We start from the raw sequence: 25556 nt of genomic DNA, 5'->3' as shown, positions 1-25556 counted from the left end.
AAATGTAGTCTACTAGAAGCTATTTATAATTTTATAATTAAATTAGACAAAATTGAACATTCAAATATAGAAAAATCTACATCTAAAACAAAACTTGAGGAATCTTTTGAAGAAGTTCTACACCAGACAAAAGAATTACAAAATGTAAAGAATCTAAAAATTGCACAACCCATTTGGTCAATTACACTGGAATAAGTAGAAGAGGGGGTATGTTTTATACTCAAGGTTTGTATATATATATACGTCATCTTTATGCTAAAGATATAAGTAGTTAATATAGAGTTAAGTTGTACGGACGTTTATGTGCATGCTAAAATTTTATTTAAACAAAATGGCAAATGTGTTATCTAAATCTACGTTCACCATTGACCCCAAAAGAACTATCTCGGTAGGTATTCTTTTAAATAAAAAATTATCTATTATTGTTTATTTAGATTATAAAAATAGTCAAGACCAGCTAATTCTTGATGAAAAACAGTGGCGTACTCTGATGGAATTTCAAATATTCAACAACATTGTGAACACAATTCAAAACAATGCAAAGCGAATACAATTAGGTTCAGATTTTAGTTGTACTACTAACCCTAAAACAGATTCAGTGATATTACGTAATAAAAATGAACGTATGAAATTGACGCGTATAAATTTGTTAACACTTCAGATGATTTCAAATTGTATTGAAGCACATATAACTGAACGCTTAAATAAGTTGGAGTTGTATCAAAAATCTTTTAACGATATATATTCAGCTATACTTAATGATGTTAATAATTTTTCAAGTGAATGTCGACGTATCGATTTCATAACGGCTTTTGTCGCAAACTATGATTTTCAAATGTTTGCAACGGATACAAATGCGCTATTCATCCATGAATTAAAAATTAATTATGATCAAATTATAAATTTGATTATGCAAGAACTTCTAGTAACTATAGTATAATTTCGAAAAGGAAAAAAAAAAATATATGTATTGAGAGAGGGAAAACGTATACAAGCTAATTATTTAAAAAAATATTTCACTCGTTTTAGTTTAGAAATAACCGTCTTACAAGAAGGTATAATAATGCCTTCACATTTAGAATGCTGCTCCTGTCGAAAGTGTCGTTTGTTAAAATATATAATTATTGAAGCAACCAAAAATAGTGTTAAAATAATTAATCAAAACTTAGAAAATGATATTTCAGTATTAATTGTGAAAACGCCAGATGCTCGTCGATCCAAGCGCTTACAGAATAAAAAATTCAACAAAATCTGAGTGAACGAGGATTATTTTTAAAGTATTATTAATCTTATTAAATAATGTAATTGTATTGTGAATTTAAAAAAGTGTTTAATAAACATTCTATTAACTAATCAATTGTGTTATATATATATATATATATTATATAATTACTCACATTTAAGTCTCATAGCGTAGAGTACACATGATAATAATTTCCAACAACTCTATCTGTTAACCTTTAAAAAAAAAAAAAATATATTGAAATATTTTTTTTTATTTTACTAATTTAAAATCAGCTTACAGTGATCTCTAACGTTCATGTTTTCAACAATAATAAATACCTCCCTAAAAACCCTAAAAAAAAAAAAAACAGTATAATATTAATTCAACAATAATTAAAAAAATTAAACTAACTTACATATTAATCCGAATCAGTTAGCCAAATGGTTTCAATAGCTGGCTGATTAAGACGCAGAAGTGGAGGTAACACGTCTGCATCCGATTCATAAGTAACATCTGTTGATGACCCTTTTTTTTTTAAAAAAAAAAAAGAAGAAAATATTATTTTATTTCAAATAAAAAAAAAATTAACTTACATGAATCTGCTAGCGAAATTATTGATGGTTCTGATGTAGACCAATTTCCAATTCCATGTTCGTCATCTGTATCCGCTAAATAAAAAAAGTACGTTACTTATTTTGTAAAAAAAAAAAATGTTAATATTCATTTATTAACCCATCGTTGGTAAACCTATATTGAAGAACACGATTGCTAAACTTTTTCCATTATTATTAATTACTAGTTAAACTCAGAACATTGAATCATTCAAAGAAATATGTATCTTTTTACTCACTACTAATTGATAATATGTTTTTTTTTTTGTAATTACTATTATTAGAAAATAAAAAAAAAATAAAAAACTATAAGTTTATTTTTTAAAAAAATTGTATAGTACAAAAAAAACCTTAAAATGTGCTCTGTGTGAAACGATGGGTTAAATAAAAAAAAACTTACATTCCAACCACAGTGTTGATTTACTATGAAAAGACTTCACGTCGCTACTCGAGCTCCAAGGAGAATATGAAGTCGACGAGAGCGACCGTTGACGTAGGGGTGATAATGAAAAAAAACTAGAACTGGAATTAACACTTACCGATCGACTTCGCGATGCGGTAGTATCAGTCTCAAGAGATGTGTAAGAACCTATCCGTCGCCGTTGTGTTCGGATTTTACGCGGTCGCCGCCGTCGTTTGCAACGCCTCACCGTTCTAGCAGACGATGGATAGGAATCGCTGTCCATTTTGAACTAACAGCTCTTACTCATACACTAAGTTTGATAGTAAAAAAAAAAAATCCCACTTACTTTTTAGTGAAACAGTTTCGCCTTGTAATAAATATAATCATTTGAGTCATAGCAACCATTACACAAAAAATTACTACGATTCATTGAACAAGACACACCGCGTCAATGAAACCCTGTGGTTAGTTGTATTCTATACGCTGCGTGATCTGTGTTTATGCGGTTTATGTGGGTAATGTTTGAGTCTAGTTAACTTTCTTCACACGTGAATAAACATTAATATTATTATTATTATATACCTTTACTATACTACTGAAAAAAAACAATGATTTCTAATTTAAAATATTTTATTGTAATACTATATAATCTTATCTTAACAGTATATCGTTACGTTAAAATCATACAATATTATTATTATAATGAAATGTTCTCCACCATTATTATTATTGTTATACTGCTGAAAAAAAAAAAAACAATGATTTCTAATTTATATTATACCTCTGCTATACTACTGAAAAAAACAATGGTATATAAGTAAAAAATATAACTCGTCTTAACAATATATCATTACGTTAATACCATACAATATTAATATTATTATTATGAAAAGAACCTCCACCATCATGTATTTAAAATAGTTGATATAGCTGTAATAATATCATTCCTTTGTCATTTTTATTGTGCGAGATTCATCTGATAAAAATTTTTCTCCCAATTCATCAAATAGATTTTTCAATAAATTGTTGATTTTAGAATTCGCCTTATTATTTGTAAGACCAATTTTAGCAGATCGGTTCACTTTTCGCCATCTATAAAAAAAATTAATTATGCTACGTTTTGGTACCAAAATAAAAAAAAAATTCTCACCTCTCACTATAGGATAATCCTAATACATCATTTACTAAATATTCTTGTATAATTATATAAGACGTTGGACTCGGTGTTTTAATATTAATGACACATTTTTGATTATTGTCACGTAAAAGCAGCATCGATTCTTCATAGTTCGCTTCATCTAAAATAACTGCATCCTTTAACGCTTTTTGAAAAATTGTTGACTGAAAATACATAATTTTACTATTTAAAAAAAAAAAACAAAAAAAGTATATAAATAAATAATACCGTTTTGTTGTTTTTTTGACTGTTTTCTTATATTTTTGCTAACTACTTTGGGTTTCTTCACTTGTGGTGGATCAAACGAGCTTGATTCATCATTTCTCTGTGAGGTCTCCTAAAAAACATTTTTTATATCATTCATATTATTATTATTATTTAGTTAACTTACTGCGAAGAAGTCCTCGTCGGATGATTCCAGAATCGACATTTTGTTTGTAAAATAAATTCGAACTGTACTGTCACACAACTAATGTTAATATAACTCTGATGTTTATGTTTTTTCTCGTTTTATACCAATCTTGACAAATAAAAAATATCCCACTATAGTGCTAACGTTCAAATTTGCATGGTAAAAAATAACTTAAGCGAAAATATGTACGGAGTGGGATGATTCTGTTTTTTATAATACTATGTAGAGTGTCTTCGAAATAATAATATGAGAAAGATAATTAACCTTCTTTTATTCATTCCAGTTGTAACATTGTAACAATCATTGTACAATAGCTAAAAAAAAAAAATTTATAAATACGATTCAATGAACTAACCACAGACCACAGAAACCCTACGACTCGCTGCGTGTTACAATCCTTGAGGAACCTAACTGCTATAGACGTTTAACTATATTCTCCAAGCGAGGTCGATTTAATTTTTTTTTTTTTAATAACACTATAGAAGTGGTATATGTTGTGAATGTCTTTAAAATTATAATATGAGGAGGAGAATAACCTCCTTTCGACTGCATAAATACTGCCTAGTCGTGTGTTTTAAACATCAGTCTGTGATTGTCTTTTACCAGTGGAAACACCGTCTCCTGCTAGTGAAGTGTTTTCGACAGTACTATATCATTCTTAGCTATGTAAGTGTAATCATTTTTTACTTAAAGACATTTAATTTTGTACTCTTGTTGTGTAGTGCTCTTTAAAAATATATTTTTATTTAAGTCGCCGTCATTTATTTGATAGCAATGCTAATAAAAATATATATTTTAATTATGTCACCAACGGATGCATAAATTAAGCTATCAGTTCTAATTTTGTACTCTTGTTGTGTAGTGCTCTTTAAAAATATATTTTTTATTTAAGTCGCCGTCATTTATTTGATAGCAGTGCTAATAAAAATATATATTTTAATTATGTCACCAACGGATGCATAAATTAAGCTATCAGTTCTAATTTTGTACTCTTGTTGTGTAGTGCTCTTTAAAAATATATTTTTTATTTAAGTCGCCGTCATTTATTTGATAGCAGTGCTAATAAAAATATATATTTTAATTATGTCACCAACGGATGCATAAATTAAGCTATCAGTTCTAATTTTGTACTCTTGTTGTGTAGTGCTCTTTAAAAATATATTTTTTATTTAAGTCGCCGTCATTTATTTGATAGCAGTGCTAATAAAAATATATATTTTAATTATGTCACCAACGGATGCATAAATTAAGCTATCAGTTCTAATTTTGTACTCTTGTTGTGTAGTGCTCTTTAAAAATATATTTTTTATTTAAGTCGCCGTCATTTATTTGATAGCAGTGCTAATAAAAATATATATTTTAATTATGTCACCAACGGATGCATAAATTAAGCTATCAGTTCTAATTTTGTACTCTTGTTGTGTAGTGCTCTTTAAAAATATATTTTTTATTTAAGTCGCCGTCATTTATTTGATAGCAGTGCTAATAAAAATATATATTTTAATTATGTCACCAACGGATGCATAAATTAAGCTATCAGTTCTAATTTTGTACTCTTGTTGTGTAGTGCTCTTTAAAAATATATTTTTTATTTAAGTCGCCGTCATTTATTTGATAGCAGTGCTAATAAAAATATATATTTTAATTATGTCACCAACGGATGCATAAATTAAGCTATCAGTTCTAATTTTGTACTCTTGTTGTGTAGTGCTCTTTAAAAATATATTTTTTATTTAAGTCGCCGTCATTTATTTGATAGCAGTGCTAATAAAAATATATATTTTAATTATGTCACCAACGGATGCATAAATTAAGCTATCAGTTCTAATTTTGTACTCTTGTTGTGTAGTGCTCTTTAAAAATATATTTTTTTATTTAAGTCGCCGTCATTTATTTGATAGCAGTGCTAATAAAAATATATATTTTAATTATGTCACCAACGGATGCATAAATTAAGCTATCAGTTCTAATTTTGTACTCTTGTTGTGTAGTGCTCTTTAAAAATATATTTTTTATTTAAGTCGCCGTCATTTATTTGATAGCAGTGCTAATAAAAATATATATTTTAATTATGTCACCAACGGATGCATAAATTAAGCTATCAGTTCTAATTTTGTACTCTTGTTGTGTAGTGCTCTTTAAAAATATATTTTTTATTTAAGTCGCCGTCATTTATTTGATAGCAGTGCTAATAAAAATATATATTTTAATTATGTCACCAACGGATGCATAAATTAAGCTATCAGTTCTAATTTTGTACTCTTGTTGTGTAGTGCTCTTTAAAAATATATTTTTTATTTAAGTCGCCGTCATTTATTTGATAGCAGTGCTAATAAAAATATATATTTTAATTATGTCACCAACGGATGCATAAATAAGCTATCAGTTCTAATTTTGTACTCCTGTTGTGTAGTGCTCTTTAAAAATATATTTTTTATTTAAGTCGCCGTCATTTATTTGATAGCAGTGCTAATAAAAATATATATTTTAATTATGTCACCAACGGATGCATAAATTAAGCTATCAGTTCTAATTTTGTACTCCAGTTGTGTAGTGCTCTTTAAAATCATATTTTTTTTTATTTAAGTCGCCGTCATTTATTTGATAGCAGTGCTAATAAAAAATATATATTTTAATTATGTAACCAACGGATGCATAAATTGAGCTATCAGTTCTAATTTTCTACTCCAGTTGTGTAGTGCTCTTTAAAATCATATTTTTTTTGATTTAAGTCGCCGTCATTTATTTGATAGCAGTGCTAATAAAAATATATATTTTAATTATGTCACCAACGGATGTGTAAATTGAGCTATCAGTTCTAATTTTCTACTCCAGTTGTCTAGTGCTCTTTAAAAATATGTTTTTTATTTAAGTCGCCGTCATTTATTTGATAGCAGTGCTAATAAAAATATATATTTTAATTATGTCACCAACGGATGTGTAAATTGAGCTATCAGTTCTAATTTTCTACTCCAGTTGTGTAGTGCTCTTTAAAAATATATTTTTTATTTAAGTCGCCGTCATTTATTTGATAGCAGTGCTAATAAAAATATATATTTTAATTATGTCACCAACGGATGCATAAATTAAGCTATCAGTTCTAATTTTGTACTCCAGTTGTGTAGTGCTCTTTAAAAATATATTTTTTATTTAAGTCGCCGTCATTTATTTGATAGCAGTGCTAATAAAAATATATATTTTAATTATGTCACCAACGGATGCATAAATTAAGCTATCAGTTCTAATTTTGTACTCCAGTTGTGTAGTGCTCTTTAAAATCATATTTTTTTTATTTAAGTCGCCGTCATTTATTTGATAGCAGTGCTAATAAAAAATATATATTTTAATTATGTCACCAACGGATGCATAAATTGAGCTATCAGTTCTAATTTTCTACTCCAGTTGTGTAGTGCTCTTTAAAAATATGTTTTTTATTTAAGTCGCCGTCATTTATTTGATAGCAGTGCTAATAAAAATATATATTTTAATTATGTCACCAACGGATGTGTAAATTGAGCTATCAGTTCTAATTTTCTACTCCAGTTGTGTAGTGCTCTTTAAAATCATATTTTTTTTTATTTAAGTCGCGTCATTTATTTGATAGCAGTGCTAATAAAAAATATATATTTTAATTATGTCACCAACGGATGGAAAATATTGAGTGTCTTTTAAAAAAAAAAAATAGTATGAAGAATGAACATTATGATTCTTTATTTTTTTAGAATATCGTTACAGTCCTCATCACTCTCAAGGTCAACTCATTCAAAAACTGTTAAGGTATGGCACAACAAACTTCCACACTTTTATTAAACCCTAAAGAAAAAATAAAAATTATTAAAGCACTAGGTAAGCCTAGCAAACATGCTAGGAGAAGAAAGAATTATAAAAATAAAATAAAAAATAAATTAGACGATGAAATAATAAAAAAAATGTACGATATAATAAAAACAATAAAAGAAAATATTTAAATTTATGAATAATTTTGTTGTTGTTGTATTTGTATATGATTATGTGACTCTTGGTTTTATATTTCTAGTTTGAAAAAAAAAAAAAAAACATGAAAATTACGAAAAACATTCGTTTGAGTTCAACTGGTGATGGTTTACAAGAAATAGGAAGATTTAGGTCCAGGTCGAAAACTTTCTTTTTAAAAAATAAGTTAAAGTTTCTAGACTTTATACTTTTTTTCAAATATGCTACTACATTTATTTTACCAAAAATTAAGGAAGCGTGTAAAAATAACTCAATTAAATTTAATCTTCACTTGGATTGTGTGTATGAAAATGTTTTAACTTTTGAGTTGCAAGATATTTCGTTTAAAACAAAAAACACATTCACAACATCAGGATCCGATTTTACAGTATTGTTGAATAATATATATGGTAAACTTTTGAAGGAAGAAAGTGAATTTATTGCTAAAGGCAGTGGTTGGTCTCTTCGAAATATTGATGGTATACAGCTACGCATAAATGTTGTAAATCCTTTAGAAGGTTCATCATACATTCCTCTACCACAAAAAATTCAGGGTAGAAGAGCTATAGTTAACATAAATAATAACGACGAAAAATGTTTTAAGTATGCAATATTGTCTAAGTTTGATAGGCGTAATAATAAAAGTAAATTCTCTAAAAAATATTTTGATTATTTAGAGACTAAAAATAAATTTGATTTCAAGTGTATCACATTCCCAACTTCGATTAAAGAAGTAAGAAAATTTGCAAAGATCAATAATGTTTCCATTAACATATATGGACTAGACAGTAAATCATTAATTTATCCAATACTAGTTTCCGATATTGAAAAACGAAACCATTTTGACTTACTTTTACTTAGCAACACTTCACGACAACATTATTGCTTTATATCCAATTTTTCAAGACTTATTAGGTCTCAAAGAACTAAACACAAAGAACAAATAAATATCTGCAAACGATGTTTTACTATTTTTAACAACACACCTTGTAAGAATAAATTATGGGGGTTTGAAGGACTACGAGAACATAAAAAATTCTGTTCTCAACATAAATTAAGCAGACCAGTTATGCTTGAAGATCATGATGATTCTGTAATCAAATTTACAAATTATATAGCTACTCAACGCGTACCAATAGTGATCTATGCAGATTTTGAATGTTTTTTAAAACCTCTTATGGAACAGTCAAATGAAAAACAGAAATCTATTAAAACTTTTCAACACAAACCGATGAGTTTTGGCTTTTATGTTAAAATTGATTACACAACCATTCCACCTGAATTAGTTAATGAATTTAAAATACCTAAAAAACCAGTTATTTACAGAGGTGAAAATGCTGCCAAAAAATTTATGGAAGCTCTTATAAAAGTCGGAGAAGAAGTAGATAAATTATATCAGACAAACATAGCAATGAATCCTTTAACTAGTGAAGAAACAAATCGATTTCAAAACGCTAGCAATTGTGAAACATGTAAGCGATCTTTTATCAATACCATAAAAGTTAGAGATCACTGTCATTTTACGGGTAAATTTAGAAATGTATTATGTTTGACCTGTAATTTCAAGTTGAAAAATGTAACTTTCATTCCAATTTATTTTCATAACTTAGCGTACGATAGTAATTTCATAGTACATCAATTAGGAATAAATAACAAACGAATTGATGTTATTCCTAATTCGAGTGAAAAATATATTTCATTTAGCAAAGAAATTTCCAAAACTATGAAAATAAAATTCATAGATACGTTTAGATTTATGTCAGAGCCTTTAAGTACGCTTGCTAATAATTTAGCCGAAGACAAATCTAGGTTTAAAGAGACATTACGATTTTTTTCAATAGATAAATTAGATTTAGTATGTCGTAAAGGTTGTTTCCCCTACGAATACGTGAATAACTGGGATAAACTTGAACAGACTTATTTACCATCCAAAAAACACTTTTACAACTCACTAAATGATGAAGAAATCAGTAACCAAGATTATAACCATGCGAAAACTGTTTGGAATACATTTAGAATAAAAACTTTAGGTGAATATTCTGATCACTATCTGTTGACTGATATTTTAATATTAGCCGATGTTTTCGAGTCATTTCGAAATCTTTGTATGAACACATTTCATCTTGATGCATCACATTATTTTACAGCTCCAGGATTCGCATTCCAAGCAATGTTGAAATTTACTAATGTTGAACTTGAAAGGCTAAAAGATTATGATATGCATCTCATGCTTGAAGCCGGTATTCGCGGAGGTATCTGTAACAGTGTTAAACGACACGTAAAAGCTAATATCCCTAATGTCGAGGGAATTAATTACAATCCTGATAAACCCACGTCTTGGCTTACATATTTTGACTGTGTAAACCTCTATGGGAAAGCTATGCTATCGGTTTTACCTTTTCGTAATTTCGAATGGTTAGAAGATTTATCATTAGATATTACAACAATACCAAACAATTCAAAGTATGGTTATATATTAGAAGTTGATGTTGATTACCCTGAGCATTTACACAATGATCATAACGATTTCCCATTTTTACCCGAATTTACATTCCCACCTAATTCAAAGGTGAAAAAATTGATGACTACTTTTAATCCTAAACGAAATTATGTTGTACATTATCGTTCACTGAAGCAAGCTATCGCAAACGGATTAGTTGTGACAAAAGTACATAGAATTGTTAAATTCGAGCAAAAGAAATGGATGGCACCCTACGTGAAACTTTGTACTGAAATGAGACGAAACGCAACAAATGAGTTTGAAAAAGCGTTTTGGAAACTCGCTATCAATTCTGTTTTTGGAAAATGTATGGAAAACGTGAGAAAACGTATGAATATGAAATTGGTGACAACTGATCGACAGGCACATCGTTTAATGATAAAACCTAGTTTTAAAGATCGTACAATTTATTCTAATAATCTAATGGCTATACACATGTTCAAGGAGAAACTTAAATTTGATAAACCCATATATGTAGGATTAGCTATTCTAGATATTTCCAAAACTGTTATGTATAATTTTCACTATAATGTAATGAAGCCTAAGTATGGTCGCAACATTAGATTATGCTACTCCGATACAGATTCCTTAATCTATGAAATTATTACAGACGATTTTATGACTGATCTCACAAATGATTTGTCACCATATTTCGATACATCAAATTTTCCCAAAGATCATCCATGTTTTTCAGAAAGGAGGAAGAATGTACCAGGTTACTTTAAAGATGAATTAAAAAGTTTGATTTTACTTGAATTTGTAACCTTGCGACCGAAACTGTATGCTTTTAATGTTGGAGGAAAGGAAACAAAGAAAGCAAAAGGAGTAAAAAAGTATGTGATTGAAAAAAATATGAAAATGGAACATTATATCAGCGTTTTAAAAGCATATTCTAGTCAAAACACTTTTAGTCAGAACAATACAATAACATATCAATCTATGAACACAATTCAATCAGAAAAACATCAAGTATATTCAAAAAAAATTTACAAACTCGCACTTAGTGCAAGCGATGACAAGCGAATAATATTGGAAAATGGGATAGATACAATAGCACATGGTCACTACAAATATTTATGAACATTATAAAATTTAAATATGTAAATCATTTTATATGTTAAAAAAATTATTTAAATAATTCTGTTATTTAGATGGCGCGATTCAACCGTTTCTTGGAAATTTTTCGAACATTTCGTTCACTCAATGTAACTGCAGCAATGCCTGGAGAATTAGCTCTTATTTTTATCTTTGAGACAGACGATGATTTTAATCAAACAATTGATGACGTTTCAGAAACAGATATCATACTATTTTATCATAATAGAGAGCTTGATGATGAAAAACTAAAAGAGATATTTCCATCGTTTGTACCAACGATAGATAATGGTGCCAAGTATGTATATCCCATCGGTCATATACTTGATGGCAATGCACGTATTGTGCTACGCAAGTGGAGGAATGAACATGCAGGTGGTACATACTATGTTAGGAGAAGACCGGATTACGTAGTCATAAATGATATTTTGAAAATATTTCTACATCCATCCATTGAGCAATTCGATATGAATGCTGCAGTAACCATAAACGATAACGGTGAAGTTTTGTCTTTATTGGCATCAAATCCTACATTTAAACGTACTGTATGTGGTGGTCATAAAAAACTAAATATGTACCACTTTGAACGGATAGAGTCTACCATTTTTTCTAGACCGGTATTGGGTATTGTCAATTGCATCCATCATTCAACCACCAATAGAGATGAACGGGTACAAATGAAGTGTAGACTGGATAAAATCTTCCTCGCTGGCTCTGAAAGATCAGCATATAAACTACAAGATCCTAACTGGTTTAACATTTTATATTAGTCAACTAGACACATAAATCTTTAATTTTTAAATATATAACTAAGTTACTATTTTTAATAGTTTAATATAAAGAAATTGTATTTTTTTTTTTTTAATAAAAATTATTTTACAATATTTTCTGTTTTCACCCATGAGTTATGAGATGAATCTAGTCCTAAATACTTTACATACATTTTTCCTTTTGATCTTTTCAAGACACGTTCTATAAGATATGTATCAGGGTAATTAGTCTTTTTAATTTCTTGCTCATAAAAACATCCTAAAATTAGCTCACCTTTCTCATCAGACAATTTGTAGGTTATAGGATTAGTATCTAAAATGTTGCTAATAGTAAAAATTTCTGTAGTCCAACTTGGCGTGTAAGATTTATTAAAAATGTGTTTATATTTTGATATTCTAACCTTTTCATTTAACTTAAATTTTGGTTTTTTCTCTAAACTTTTGCTAGAATAACTTTTATGTGTAACAGAATGAGGAGTTAATCTGGCTTCTTGTGGAGTACAACTAATTGTTCTGTGTCTACTATTATTATATCTGTTTACTAGTTTTGGTAATGCTTTTATCCAGTCCCAACTGCCTTGAGCTGTAAAATTTGTATAAATATAATTTTTTAAAGTTCTAATCACTCGTTCTACCATCCCCGCCTTGATACTACTATAAGTTGAATAATGTTTAATGTTATATTTTTTCATAATATTTTGAAATTTCTCATTATGAAATTCCAATCCAAAATCCGATTGAACAAATTTAGGCTGATGAGTTTTTAATATTTTCATCATCGCATCTTTTATAGTAATTGCTGATTTATTTTTTAAAGGTTCTAACCATACGTATTTAGTAAACGTATCAATAACAACTAAAATATATTTGAAACCACTATTTTTCCTCGAATGTGCCTGCATATCCATTAAATCAATTTGCCAAAGTTCATCCATGAACCTTGTAATAACTTTACGTCTTGGAAATATTTTTCTAGCTGGTCTATGTAATTCGTTGGCTATATCTCTTAAAGAAGTCATAATAGATTAATATGTAAACTAGTTGAAATAATTTTTTTTCTATCACCTTAATTTTTATTACATTATTTTACAGTTCATAATGATTTGCATCAATGATAGAAAATTTATAGAACAAACAATTTATAATTACAACTTGGAAAATATGTCATGTTGTGATTATTACGTTCCTTGGATTCCGGACCATTTAAATCATAATGAGAAAATCGAGCTGATTAAAGAATATTTTAAGGAGTTGAAGTTAGAAGATAAGGATGATGTTGAAGAAGATGAACAAATTGATTATTGGTAATATAAAAAAATGTAAAACATCTTCTATTTTTTAAACCATATATTAAAATATTATAGGTATAGAAAGGATTTACTGAATCAAAAAGAGGATGAAGAAGAAGAAGAAGAAGAAGTACAAATAAGCTGGGAAGAGATAGATGAATGGGTAGATAGTATAATTAAAAAATATGACTTAATAATAATTAATTCTAAAAAAATACCATTTCTTTTTTTTAATTTAAATTTAAATTCGTTAAAAAAATACTTTTTAGAAGAAAGTATAAATAATTGTATAGAAGGAGTGGTAATGTTTATATATATATTTTTTTTTTTTTTTTTTAATTAAACAATAATTTTTTGTTCACGAAGTTCTTCAATTATTGATATTATTTCATTACTTACACCTGTATTCCCAGCCTCTTTAGAAGCCATTAAAAGAGCAAGCCTAGACACTAATTCATTTGGATTATCATAATAAATGATTTGTGTATTAGGTTGTACATTCTTATATAATATACCAGATCCTTCTTTTGACTTAAAATCGTCTGACTTTTCTAAGTCAGTAGGTTTTTCAAATGTGATTGGATCTTTTGAATGAGCAGCTTCCGCTGCCTTTGAAGCTATAAAACTGACATCAAGTTTCGCTCTTTTTGTTGTCTTCAATTGTAACATTTTTTCAGTATAATATGGCTTAACAATAAAAGTCCATTTATAAGATTGGCTAGATTTAGGTCCTCCGTTAACATTTAAGTGAACCTCTGTAGCATCTAATATTTTGTAATACGATTTAAAATCCTGACGTGTAGTTAATTTAGGGTTTTTTTCACAAAGTAACGACCATAGACCTGGGGTCCAATCATAGTCTTTGTCTGCTACATAAATTTTATTGTTGGCAATGAATACTGGGAAATTACCAATTTTTAGTTGATTATCAATATTATCATAACGCATACCATAAGATGGATCATATGATCTTCTATTTGGAGGTAATTTCATAAAATTGTTGAATTCATATAATTGAGGATCAGCGTTTTCCTCATTTGTTGTAACAGATAATTCCTCATCAATAACATTATTCATTTTATTGTCATTAACTAGCATATTAAGTGGTTCTATAATCGGTTTAAATGTTTCGTTAAATGTATATTCAGAATCTAAAACACCGCGCTTTAACTCCATAATTTTCCGCTTAATATTATTTTTTGATTCTACCAAATTGTTAAGTAATATTTTGTTTTCTGACATTTTAGCAAACTAAAAAATATTTCAGTTTACACCAAGCTTATATAGACATCAAAACCACGTCTGTACCGACCATCATTAACATTTCTAGTTTTATCTATAACAAGAAAACCATATTTTTCATAGCCCCAACAATAAATACACATTTTTTGAAAATCTAGATAATCCATATCAGTTGAAATATGATCATTAAATATATGTCTTAGATTACGTTCGTCTTGTTTGAACACCACTAATAAATTACAGTTATCGCGTACCAATCGTTTTAAAACTTTAGAATAACTTTGAACTAAAAAGAAAACTGAATTAGCACCAAAATGTCTCCCCATACTAAAATAATCTTGAATGGGTATTTGAGTATCACACAACACATCATCAAAAATAAAAATAGAATTTGGATTTGTTATTTGTGGTTTAACTACTTCTTCAGCTTCCGTAAAAATAAACAGCTTCACTCCTTCTAGACCATCAAAAATTTGTTTCAATAAAATATATTTTTCTTGGTTAAGCGTTTTTGTATACAAATAAACGTTTTCAAATTTTAAACCATTTATATGTGTAAGAAGATTAAACATTACATTTGTTTTACCAGAGCCACTAGATCCAACAATAATACATCGGATACTATCTGGTAGTAAAGGTCCATGTCTTGAGATTGCTTTATTAGAAATTTCTGTGTCTATATTTTTAATATTTAATTTACTATTCTGTTCTATAAAACGCATTTTTTTTGTATATATAATAGTTGTGAACTAAGAAAAAATACTTAGTATATATAGGAAATGCCAAGAGTGCAAAAGTGTATAACCGGTAAAGGTCTCGTTAATACACTAATAAATAAACTTCCGTTCGAAGCACATTTACCAGGTTATAAATATTGTGGACCTGGAACAAAACTTGAAAAAAGATTGGCTAGAGGTGATAAACCTATAAATCTTCTTGATGAGGCTTGTCGTGACCACGATATAGCGTATTTAAAAAATAAAGACGTAACAAACCGTAATTTAGCTGATAAAAAATTAGAATTTCAAGCGTGGGATAGGGTGAAAGCAAAAGATAGTTCATTCGGGGAAAAAGCTGCAGCCTACACCGTTACTAACATTATGAAAGCTAAACGTAAAATTGGTATGGGTTGTTGCAAAGCTAAAAAAGGTGGTAAATTAGTTGGAGCAGTAAGAAAAAGAATATCTCGAAGAAAGTCTAAAAAAGTTAGAAAAATTAAGGTACCAAATCAAAGGGGTTCTGCTATACCTTTGATACCAATATTTGCAGGACTTTCAGCCCTCGGTAGTCTTGCGTCTGGTGCAGCAAATATCTATAAAGCTGTTAAAGATTCTAAAACTGGACAAACGAAAAAAATTGGTAAAGGCTTATATTTGAATGTTCGTAATGGTAAAGGTTTATACTTAGACAAATCAGGTTTAGGTGTGAAGAAAAGAAGAAATATTAAGAAAAAAAAAACTAATTACTATGCTACCTAATAGACCTCTTTCCTCTCAAGACATTATAAAACATGTTGCACAATTAAAAATTCCACATTTCCGTGGTGTATTTTCACGTGACAGCTTACCAAAAACTATTATTAAAAACGAATGTGCGGTTATTAACCTTGCTGGAATAAGTCAAAAAGGATCGCATTGGGTTGCTTACTTTAAAAAATATAACAACATATGGTATTTTGATAGCTTTGGTAATTTACCACCACCAATTGAACTCCAAAATCGTTTTAAAGGGTACAATATTTTATATAATTACTCAAAATATCAAAATTATAATACATTTATTTGTGGTCATTTATGTATTGATTTTTTACAATGTATGAATCAACAACAATAAGTTTATCAGGTAACACTACAGAGTTATCAACAAATTTTTTTCCATCACTAACTATAGCTGAGGACTCAGAAATAGCATTATTAAATCTTCAGACATATAATTCTTTTCCTAATATTAATGAAAGCAATAATAAATTGAGAATAATTATAAAGAACAATACAATATTAAATAAACGCGATGTTTCTGTAAGCAGTAGTTCTTCACTAGAATCAGATAAGAATGTTATTGATCATAATCCAAGACATTTATCTAAATATTTCACGGAATCATATACGAGTAATATTAATAAATCTTCCGATTTTTTCTCAAAAAGTAATGAACACATTCTGAGTGAACAAACGGATAAAGAAATCTTAAAGCTTGAAATAGAACCAGGGTGTTATGAACTAAGTCAAATAAATGAATATATTAAAAACATAATTAAAAAAACCCATCCAAATATTGTATTTAGCATATTTCCAAACATCAATACATTTAAATCATATGTTTACTGTTCTGAAACAATCGATTTCACTATTGATAATAGTTTAAGACATGTTTTAGGATTTGATGAAGTGGAATTAGAACCGAATAAATTACACGAATCTCAAAAAACTGTTAATATTAGTATGATTAATTCAATAAAAGTATTATGTAGTATTGCTCAAGGATCATTTGATGGTAACAAACCCTCACACTCAGTCTATGAGTTTTACCCTACAGCAGTACACGGATCAAAAATTGTTGAAGCACCTAGCAACTTAATATATTATCCATTGATAACAAATGAAATAAATAATATAACGGTAAAGTTAGTTGATCAGGATCAAAGACCACTAAAGAATTTAGGTGAAAAAATTACAACAGTTTTTCATATTAGACGGTACGGTTCATAAAATGGGGTTGAAATTTTTTAATTTCCAAAACAAAATATTAGATATAAAGGAACCGTCACATAAAAAATCTTCCATTCCCAAAACGAAATCTAACCGAGCAACAAGGAGAAAAACAAAAATAAATCTTACGTCAAAAAATAAAAATATTTTAAGACAACTTGGATTTGAATTAAAAAGTAATCGAAATGCCTGAAAATGATATTTTGGAAGTTGATATGGGTTATGTGTCAGATTCGAAAATAACTAATTTTGATTTTCACTCATATATTCCTTATACTAAAGCTTTTAATAATAATGATGAAATTAGGATATGTGTACAACAAACTGATGTATACCCATATTTACATGAAAGCTTTTTATACATCGAAGGCGACATTGAAGATAAAGATAAAGTAAAACTAGGTAATAATGGATTATCTTTTCTTTTTGAACAAGTTCGTTTAGAATTAAATGGTATCGAGATAGATAGTTCACGAATGTTAGGTATTACAAGTTCTATCAAAGGATATCTTTCAAGTACACCAGATAATTATTATTGTTATGAAAATGCTGGATGGACTTTCAAAAATAGTTCATCCATATCAGACACAAATGGTCATTTTACAGCATGTATACCACTAAAATACTGGTTAGGCTTTTTTGAGCATTATAGAAAAATTTTATTAAATTCACGAATAGAACTCATATTAACTAGATCAAATAGTGATTTAAATGCATTGATTAAAAAAAGTGATGATGCAACTACAGGTAGTGTGAATATTAAGAATATTGTTTGGAAAGTTCCTCATGTTAGTGTTGATGATAGCCAGCGTCTAAAGTTAATGAAAATAGTTGAAAAAGAAAAACATTTGTTTATACCATTTAGATCATTTGAAACATATACTTACCCTGAACTCGGAAACACGAAAAATGTACTATGGAATTTAAAAACATCAACGAAATTGGAAAAACCTCGTTATATCATTGTAGGCCTCCAAAAAAATCGTAACAATTCAATAACTGCAGACAAAAGCGAATTTGATCATTCTAAGTTGAAAAATATTAAAGTGTTTCTGAACTCAAATGTTTATCCTTATGATAATTTAAATTTAGATTTTACAAACAACGATTTTACATTATTATATAATATGTATACATCGTTTCAAGAATCATATTATGAAAATGGACTTCGAAATCCGATACTAAGTCCAAAATTGTTTTTATCAAATGCTCCAATTATTGTTTTAGATGTTAGTAAACAAAACGATTCTGAAATTTCTTCTACAATTGACTTACGTTTAGAAATAGAAGCTGATGATAATTTAACTGGTGTTAGTGCTTATTGTATGTTAATACACGACCGCATAGTTGAGTATTCGCCATTTACCCGAGAAGTGCGTAAACTCGTATAATATAGTTTTTTTGTTTTGGTTTTAGTATATAAGAAGTCCTTGTCACTGTTAAGATCTCTATTTTTAAATTAATAATGGATTATTTTGGTCATCATATAAATCATTTCAATGATATCGGAGTTGGTAAATATTTAAATTCGAAATTAATTGATTTGGAAAATAGTATAAAAAATTCTATCTTAGAAACTCAGACTGGTTTAAAAGATAGTTTAGAAAAAAAACTAAATACACATAATGAATCAATAACTAATGTTTCAAAAAATACAATAGAAACAATAAAATCTGAATTAAATAACTCATTCAAAGAATGTATCACTAGTTTGGAAAATAAAATAAATATGACGTTAATGAATGATGAATTAGAAAAAAAATTAGAAAAAAGTTTAGACAAAAAAACGAATGATGCTATGATAAAATTAGTAAATGAAGCTAGGGTTAAATTAAATAAAGATTATTATGAATGAATGATTGTTTAAAACTTTAGATGCTTTTATTTTCTAAATTAACCGATAAAGCATACACGCCGATTAGAGGAAGTCAACATGCGGCTGGATACGATCTAAAAAGTGCATACCAATATATTGTAGTAGCACATGGAAAAGAATTGATTAAGACCGATCTACAAATTGTGGTACCACATGGTACATATGGACGAATTGCACCGAGATCAGGATTAGCATGGAAACATTTTATTGATGTTGGAGGTATGCTTATAAAATCTAATCACTAAATAAAATGTTATATATTTTTTTTTTTTAAATCCTAGCTGGAGTAATTGATCAAGATTACCGCGGAAACGTTGGTATTCTCCTATTCAATCATTCTGGTGTAGACTTTATCGTTCAACGTGGAGATCGAGTAGCACTACTAATATGTGAAAAAATTGTGTATCCAGAACTCAGGGAACTTCGGTCATTAGATGAAACTGATAGAGGAGAAAAAGGATTCGGTTCTTCAGGATAATTTTCATGTGTGTTAGGTAGAATTTATGTAATTTAAAATTGATTTAGCTTTGAATAATAGAGACAAAAAACCTTTATATAAGTTTATTTTATACTATACAGATTGATAAATCATAAAATATTATAATTATTATGATTAATAAAAGGTATTATACTATATAAAGAGATGTTGTTATTCATTTCTAGTTTAATTTACTACAATTTGTAAAAATGGGCGGTAAAGCCCCAAATTACTACTACTAGGGTATTTTCTCGTTTTAAGTATTCTTACATGCTTAATTAAATTAATTATTATTAAATAATAGTTAATGAATTAAACTTATTTTTAAAATGTTATACATTTTTCTGTATTGTTGATTCATTCGTATTTGTTAATTCTTTGGGAGATTATTGAGTTGCTACAGCCTACGGAAAGAAATCGTTTAAGCGTTTTAAAACACACAAAAATATAAGAATGTGAGACCAAATTTTTAAAATCAATACACTCTCAGCTCCGCATAGAAGTTAAAAATATTACTTCTGTTTATTATGCTTTGTGTTGTATTAGCTTTGATGCGATGCTGAAAAACTATTACAATGATATTGACTCAATGCGTTTTTCTAGTTCATCTCTTCTACCTTCTTAATCTAAAATAACTCACTAAAAATTAAAGCATTTTAGCTTCGATGCAAAGCGAGAAGGTATTGGTTTTACTCTGATGTGGGCTTTTTTGTTAGCTGTACGCACTGTAACTTTTTTAATACTAGACCAATTCCTTCGAATAGCAACTCTATAAATCACAAATTTTATCTAGTTTGTACTTTGGGGGGGGGGGGGGTAAAAGTTGAGAAAGTTTAATTCTTCACAGACGAAATTTGAAAAAACAAAAAAAAACCGTACGAGTTTTTAAGTTAGAACTTGAACTCAACTATGAGTTATAAGGTCAAACTACCTGCAAATCATGAAGAGGTCTGTTGTTTTTTGGATTCAGATTAAGTGTTGGGTTTTATGCAGTATACCGCCTTAAAATGTGTTTTTTATTACACAATTTTTTTAAAGGAAAACTAATGTTTTGCATAATATTATACTGTTTTCATTTAAAGAGATTCACGCTTGATTGTTTAAATTGTCTAATATTACATAACCTGCTTCGTGCTAATTTTAATTTTTTAGTTTATAACTTGTAGCTCTAATTTTGTTAAAATATTTCATTATTTTATTACTATGTACAAATTAAGATAAATTTTAATGATAATTAAGTCATAAATGATAATACTTTATTTTATGACTAGATCAAATCTCGTGAACATTTAACATCATGATATCAGCTCCTATGCTTTTATTAAAATAACACAATTTTTAAAATCTCCATAAAAGGTTATTGTTAAATAACAGGCAACAGCCGACCGCTAGTGGCTATACACGTTAGTAATATTTAACTAATAAGTAATATGTGTAGGTAAAATTTATTGTTTCCTCCATCACAGTACCAGTATACGATTTATTTTAATTTAAATGTAAGAAAATCGATTTTTCTTTAGAAAATAACAAGATATTAATATACAGGATGAGGCAGTAAAACGGCAATTTTCTAATGTATTTAAATGGGAAACCCCGTTACACTATCCCACCCTTTACATTTTAAGGATCTATGGAAAGATTTTTTCAGTTGCATTTTATTTTGTACATTGTGAATCTAGTAAAATAGAAGTATAATATAGCTTTGAAATAATATAATCTATGAAGTATAAATAGTTTGTGTGAGATTGCTCTAATGGAAGTATATAATATATATTATATATAGTATATAAGTATATAGTATAAATATTAATTTTATTGAAAATTTAAAAATTAGACCGAAGGTATGAAGGGATCAAGAATGGAAGTATAGGTACAATTTTTTCAAAATTCTGAGGTCAAGCGTTTATTTTAAAGTGATTATATCACTTTCAGTTGTAACATTTCCTGTAGACCTGTGACATCCCAATCTCTACTATGCCCAACTGTGCTGGCTTTCTTTAACACCTATTTTTGGTTGATATTATTATATTAAATATTAAATTTACAAGTAGGGGCAAGGGCGGATACAAGCGGGTGAATAGGGGCAATTGCCCCCCCGTTCACAAAAAAAGTATCAAATATTCCATTTATAATTAATTGTGACTAAAATTTTGTTCATGCAAGTTATCGAGAGAGGGTCGTTATTGTATTTACCATGAACATTTATTTTTTTTTGAAAATTGTCCATTTTTATTTTATTGAAATAGTGTTTACGGCATCCGAAGCGCCACATTTTATCTACAACCGGTTATTTATGGGGTTTGACACAGTACACATACAAAGATATATGATATTACCTGCTATATTCTACGGTTTTGCGATAACACTAGTCACCAAGACGATCTATTTTTAAATTAATATGACGTACTACAATGGCTTTACCGCTCCTCGCTGCTTGCCGCATTAGTTTTGTTTTGACAGTAGTTTAATTTATTTTATAAAACAAATAATATGAAGTTATTATATTATGGTTTAACTTTGACAAGAGCTTCAAAAAAAAAAGTATTGTAGACTAAGTTAAGCTATATTTGTTGGACTTCGTCTCACAAGTCGTGTTTGCGGTGACCAACATAAAATTTTACTAAATCATCTAAAATCAATCAAATCTAAAAAATCATTAGTTTAATAGTTATTTTAGAGCCAAAGCTTTTTTTTTTTAAGTAAGCAAAATGGTGACCTCTGATTATTTACTCGCCGATTTTCAATGAAAAAAGCACTAGTTTATTGTTTATAAAAAATATAATTTTAAATAAAAAAAAACCTTTGATCAGGCACTAGTTTTTTATGCTTTTAATAAGCTGTATAAATTTCATTCAAATCTGTGAAGTGGTTTTTAAATTACAGTGGTCACCGTCTTTGAAGAAATAGTTTCTAGAAAAACTTATTTGAAAAGTTTTATACTCGATTCATGTATACAAAAATAAATTATTTAATTACTTACATCGAGTTATCTATTCCTTTGATTAACTTAAAATTTTCAGATAATATTTTCAAGACATCATACTTTAAGAAAATACAAATTAAAAAAATCGAATATTTGAAAATCCTGACTACCCCTAACACCTAAGTTTTTCATTCATAATTAAAAGTAGGTGTCTTCTAAAACAATAAAACCCATCACATTCATCAGTATGGCTGATTTCTGTACATATCTAATTTTCATGACGACATATAATAAGACAATTCCTATGCCTAGCTATTCCTATTAATTTATTTTATTCATATATATATATATTGCCCCCCCTGTTTAGGACCTCTGTATCCGCCCTTGGTGGGGGGCCTAAGTATTCTAACACAATTAGCGAAAAGTGTGTCCATGGCGGATAAAGCCTAAGGTAAACTCATTTATTAATTTTATAGGATGTCGATGAAGGTAAGATTACAATAAGCATGATACAAGAGTTGGGAATTTTATTTCTTTGCCTCCTAAATTGCACGACCGTTTACCTCCACGCTACAAAGTACGTCCATCTGTAGCAATCACTTGTTATCACACAAATACACTATCTGTCCATATCATTTCTGCGTCGTCATTTAGTTTGCATTGAAATCACAACTAATGTGGTGATTGTTGGTATCACCACCTACTCTACCGCAGTGAAACGCTGGCAACGCGGTGTCGGTTGGTACCACTACCCACCGTACCGTCTTAGCTTTTTACTTACAAGTCATACTTGTAGTTTTGTGTTATTCAGCTAATTTAAGTAAATAAAAATGTAGTTTTAAATGTTTAAAAATAACAAATTATATCACTCAAAACTTTTGATTATGTAAACAAAATTGTCTTTTTATATCATTATTATTACTATATTTGTTACCAAATAAAATAACTAAAATGTTGTCGTTAAGACATCCTATTAATCTTTTCTGCATATATGGCACAGAAATATAACCAAAATTAAATATCAATCACAGTTAGTTTTTATTTTTCAAATAATGTACAGTTTTCTCAAAATTCTGTGGTCAAGCGTTTATTTAATAGTGATTATATCACTTAAAATTAAAACAAATCCTTTAGACCTGTGACATCCCAATCTCTACTATGCCCAACTGTGCTGGCTTTCTTTAACACCTATTTTTGGTTGTTATTATTATATTAAATATTATATTTACAAGTGGGGGGAGCCTGTGTATTCTAACACAATTAGCGAAAAGTGTGTCCATGGCGGATAAAGCCTGAGGTAAACTTATTAATTAATTTTATAGGATGTCGATGAAGGTTAGTTTACAACAAGCTTCGATACAATAGTTGGGAATTTTATGACTTTGCCTCCTAAATTGCAAGACCGTTTACCTCCACGCTACAAACTACCTCCATATGTGGCAATCACTCGTTATCACACAAACACACACTATCTGTCCATATAATTTCTGCGTTGTCATTCAGTTTGCATTGAAATCACAACTAATGTGGTGATAGTTAGTATCACCACCTACTCTACCGCGGTGTCGGTTGGTACCACTACCTACCGTACCACCTACTGCGCCGGGTGTAGCGTTAAGACGCCGGCCCAGCTGCTAGCCAGCTGCCATCTTCGGTCCGCCAATCGATAATCTCGCACGACATCGTCTACACGCTCGGCGTCTTTTTTCCAAGCAGATATTCTGTTAATTACTTGTGTCGAATCTTGTTCGTTAATAATTTGTAATCTTGTCCCTGATTTGTTAATAACTTTGTGCTGTACACGTTAGGTAAATATACAAGCTGTTATATTTAAATAAATAAAACTGCCAATTTGTTTGCAGTATTGGTGCCACGGGTCCGATTCGTGAACATCTCTAGATTTCAATCATAATAACTTGGTCGAATTCTGCGATAAATACCTTAAGTATTGCGTCGTGTTTCGTTATTTCGTTACAATTGTGTTTTTTCTTGCATGTCAATAATTTATTATAAGTTTTTATTAGCTGCTCTGGAAGGCGGTTTACGGTTCTACATTGTGTGAGTATCTATTGTTTTGTATTTCTAATTTATATACATTATTGCCGTGTTTACTGTCTCCCGCGGGCATAAAACACTGCTTTTGAATAAAAAGAATCATAATTTATTTGGTAGCTTGTTACTTATTGTTCATCCGGAGTTGAGTAGAGTAATATAGGATCAACACCATTTTAAAGTAATCTAGTCGGCAAAATGGCCAATCGTCTAGCTTTGATCTTTATTGTGTTAGCTTCTTACCTATAAGCCATGCTTGTAGCTTTGTGTTATTCATCTAATTCGAGTAAATTAAAATTAAGATTTAAATGTTTAAACAAACAAAATATACTACTGAAAACTCAGTGGTTTTTTACAAGTAATGTAAACTAAATTATTCTTTACTATATTATTATTATTACTTTATTTGTTACTTAATAAAATAAATAAAACTGCAATTTAGTAGTCCTATTTAAACCTCTTTGCATAAGTGGTACAGAAAAACAACTAAAGTTCAATGTCAATTACAGAGTTTTGAAACGGTAAAATATGTTGAATATTAAACCTGAAAATGACGATGCAGAAGAATACTCCGTTGAACCAAAACCGTTTGATGTGCTGTTCAAAAACAATGAAATATCTATAGTAGAGGATTATTTGGTTAAGAATGAATTCGATGATACTTATGAGTAAGGCGATATTTATTACCATTTATTTTATCTTGAACAAAACTATTAAAACTTGTGCCTGATGGTATCAATATAAGCGTTTCGCTAACATTAAACTTATATTAGGAACCATTTGTTCATTTAATAATAGATTGATTGATTTAAAACTACATCTA

At 28.7% G+C, this 25556-nt stretch overlaps 3 protein-coding genes and 2 long non-coding RNA genes across 5 annotated transcripts in view; 4 read left to right on the top strand and 1 right to left on the bottom strand.

Annotated features, from left to right (window-relative positions):
- The first annotated feature begins 13 nt into the window (after nt 1-13).
- LOC126842298 (uncharacterized) lies at nt 14-631 on the top strand. The gene is made up of 2 exons (XR_007686310.1): nt 14-225; nt 435-631. It is a non-coding gene; the product is annotated as an uncharacterized LOC126842298 (long non-coding RNA).
- A 766-nt stretch (nt 632-1397) lies between these two features.
- Nucleotides 1398-2582, bottom strand: LOC126842299 (uncharacterized). Its single transcript, XR_007686311.1, has 5 exons — nt 2237-2582; nt 1819-1893; nt 1641-1750; nt 1524-1576; nt 1398-1458 (listed from the first exon to the last, which is right to left on the bottom strand). It is a non-coding gene; the product is annotated as an uncharacterized LOC126842299 (long non-coding RNA).
- Nucleotides 2583-15475: 12893 nt separating this feature from the next.
- On the top strand, nt 15476-16174 carry LOC126842300 (uncharacterized). The gene has a single exon (XM_050579229.1). It carries the CDS (start codon nt 15476-15478, stop codon nt 16172-16174), a length of 699 nt encoding a protein of 232 aa, XP_050435186.1.
- Nucleotides 16175-19237: 3063 nt separating this feature from the next.
- Nucleotides 19238-19798, top strand: LOC126842297 (deoxyuridine 5'-triphosphate nucleotidohydrolase, mitochondrial-like). Its single transcript, XM_050579226.1, has 2 exons — nt 19238-19499; nt 19562-19798. Exons 1-2 carry the CDS (start codon nt 19280-19282, stop codon nt 19756-19758), a joined length of 417 nt encoding a protein of 138 aa, XP_050435183.1. The 5' UTR covers nt 19238-19279; the 3' UTR covers nt 19759-19798.
- Nucleotides 19799-23922: 4124 nt separating this feature from the next.
- LOC126842287 (zinc finger protein 888-like) overlaps nt 23923-25556 on the top strand; it is a 71274-nt gene continuing 69640 nt past the window's right edge. Inside the window, exon 1 of the mRNA XM_050579208.1 lies at nt 23923-25401. Within this exon, the coding sequence (XP_050435165.1) occupies nt 25262-25401 (140 nt within the window). The 5' untranslated portion in view covers nt 23923-25261. The remainder of the gene's footprint in view (nt 25402-25556) is intronic.

This window comes from Adelges cooleyi, unplaced genomic scaffold (assembly GCF_023614345.1).
Source record: "Adelges cooleyi isolate 19-005CV unplaced genomic scaffold, UGA_ACOO_1.1 ACOO_flye_CR_arks_rails_tigmint_CR_PRNA_5, whole genome shotgun sequence".
NCBI classification, from domain to species: domain Eukaryota; kingdom Metazoa; phylum Arthropoda; class Insecta; order Hemiptera; family Adelgidae; genus Adelges; species Adelges cooleyi.
This window is presented reverse-complemented; position numbering and strand designations above follow the sequence as displayed.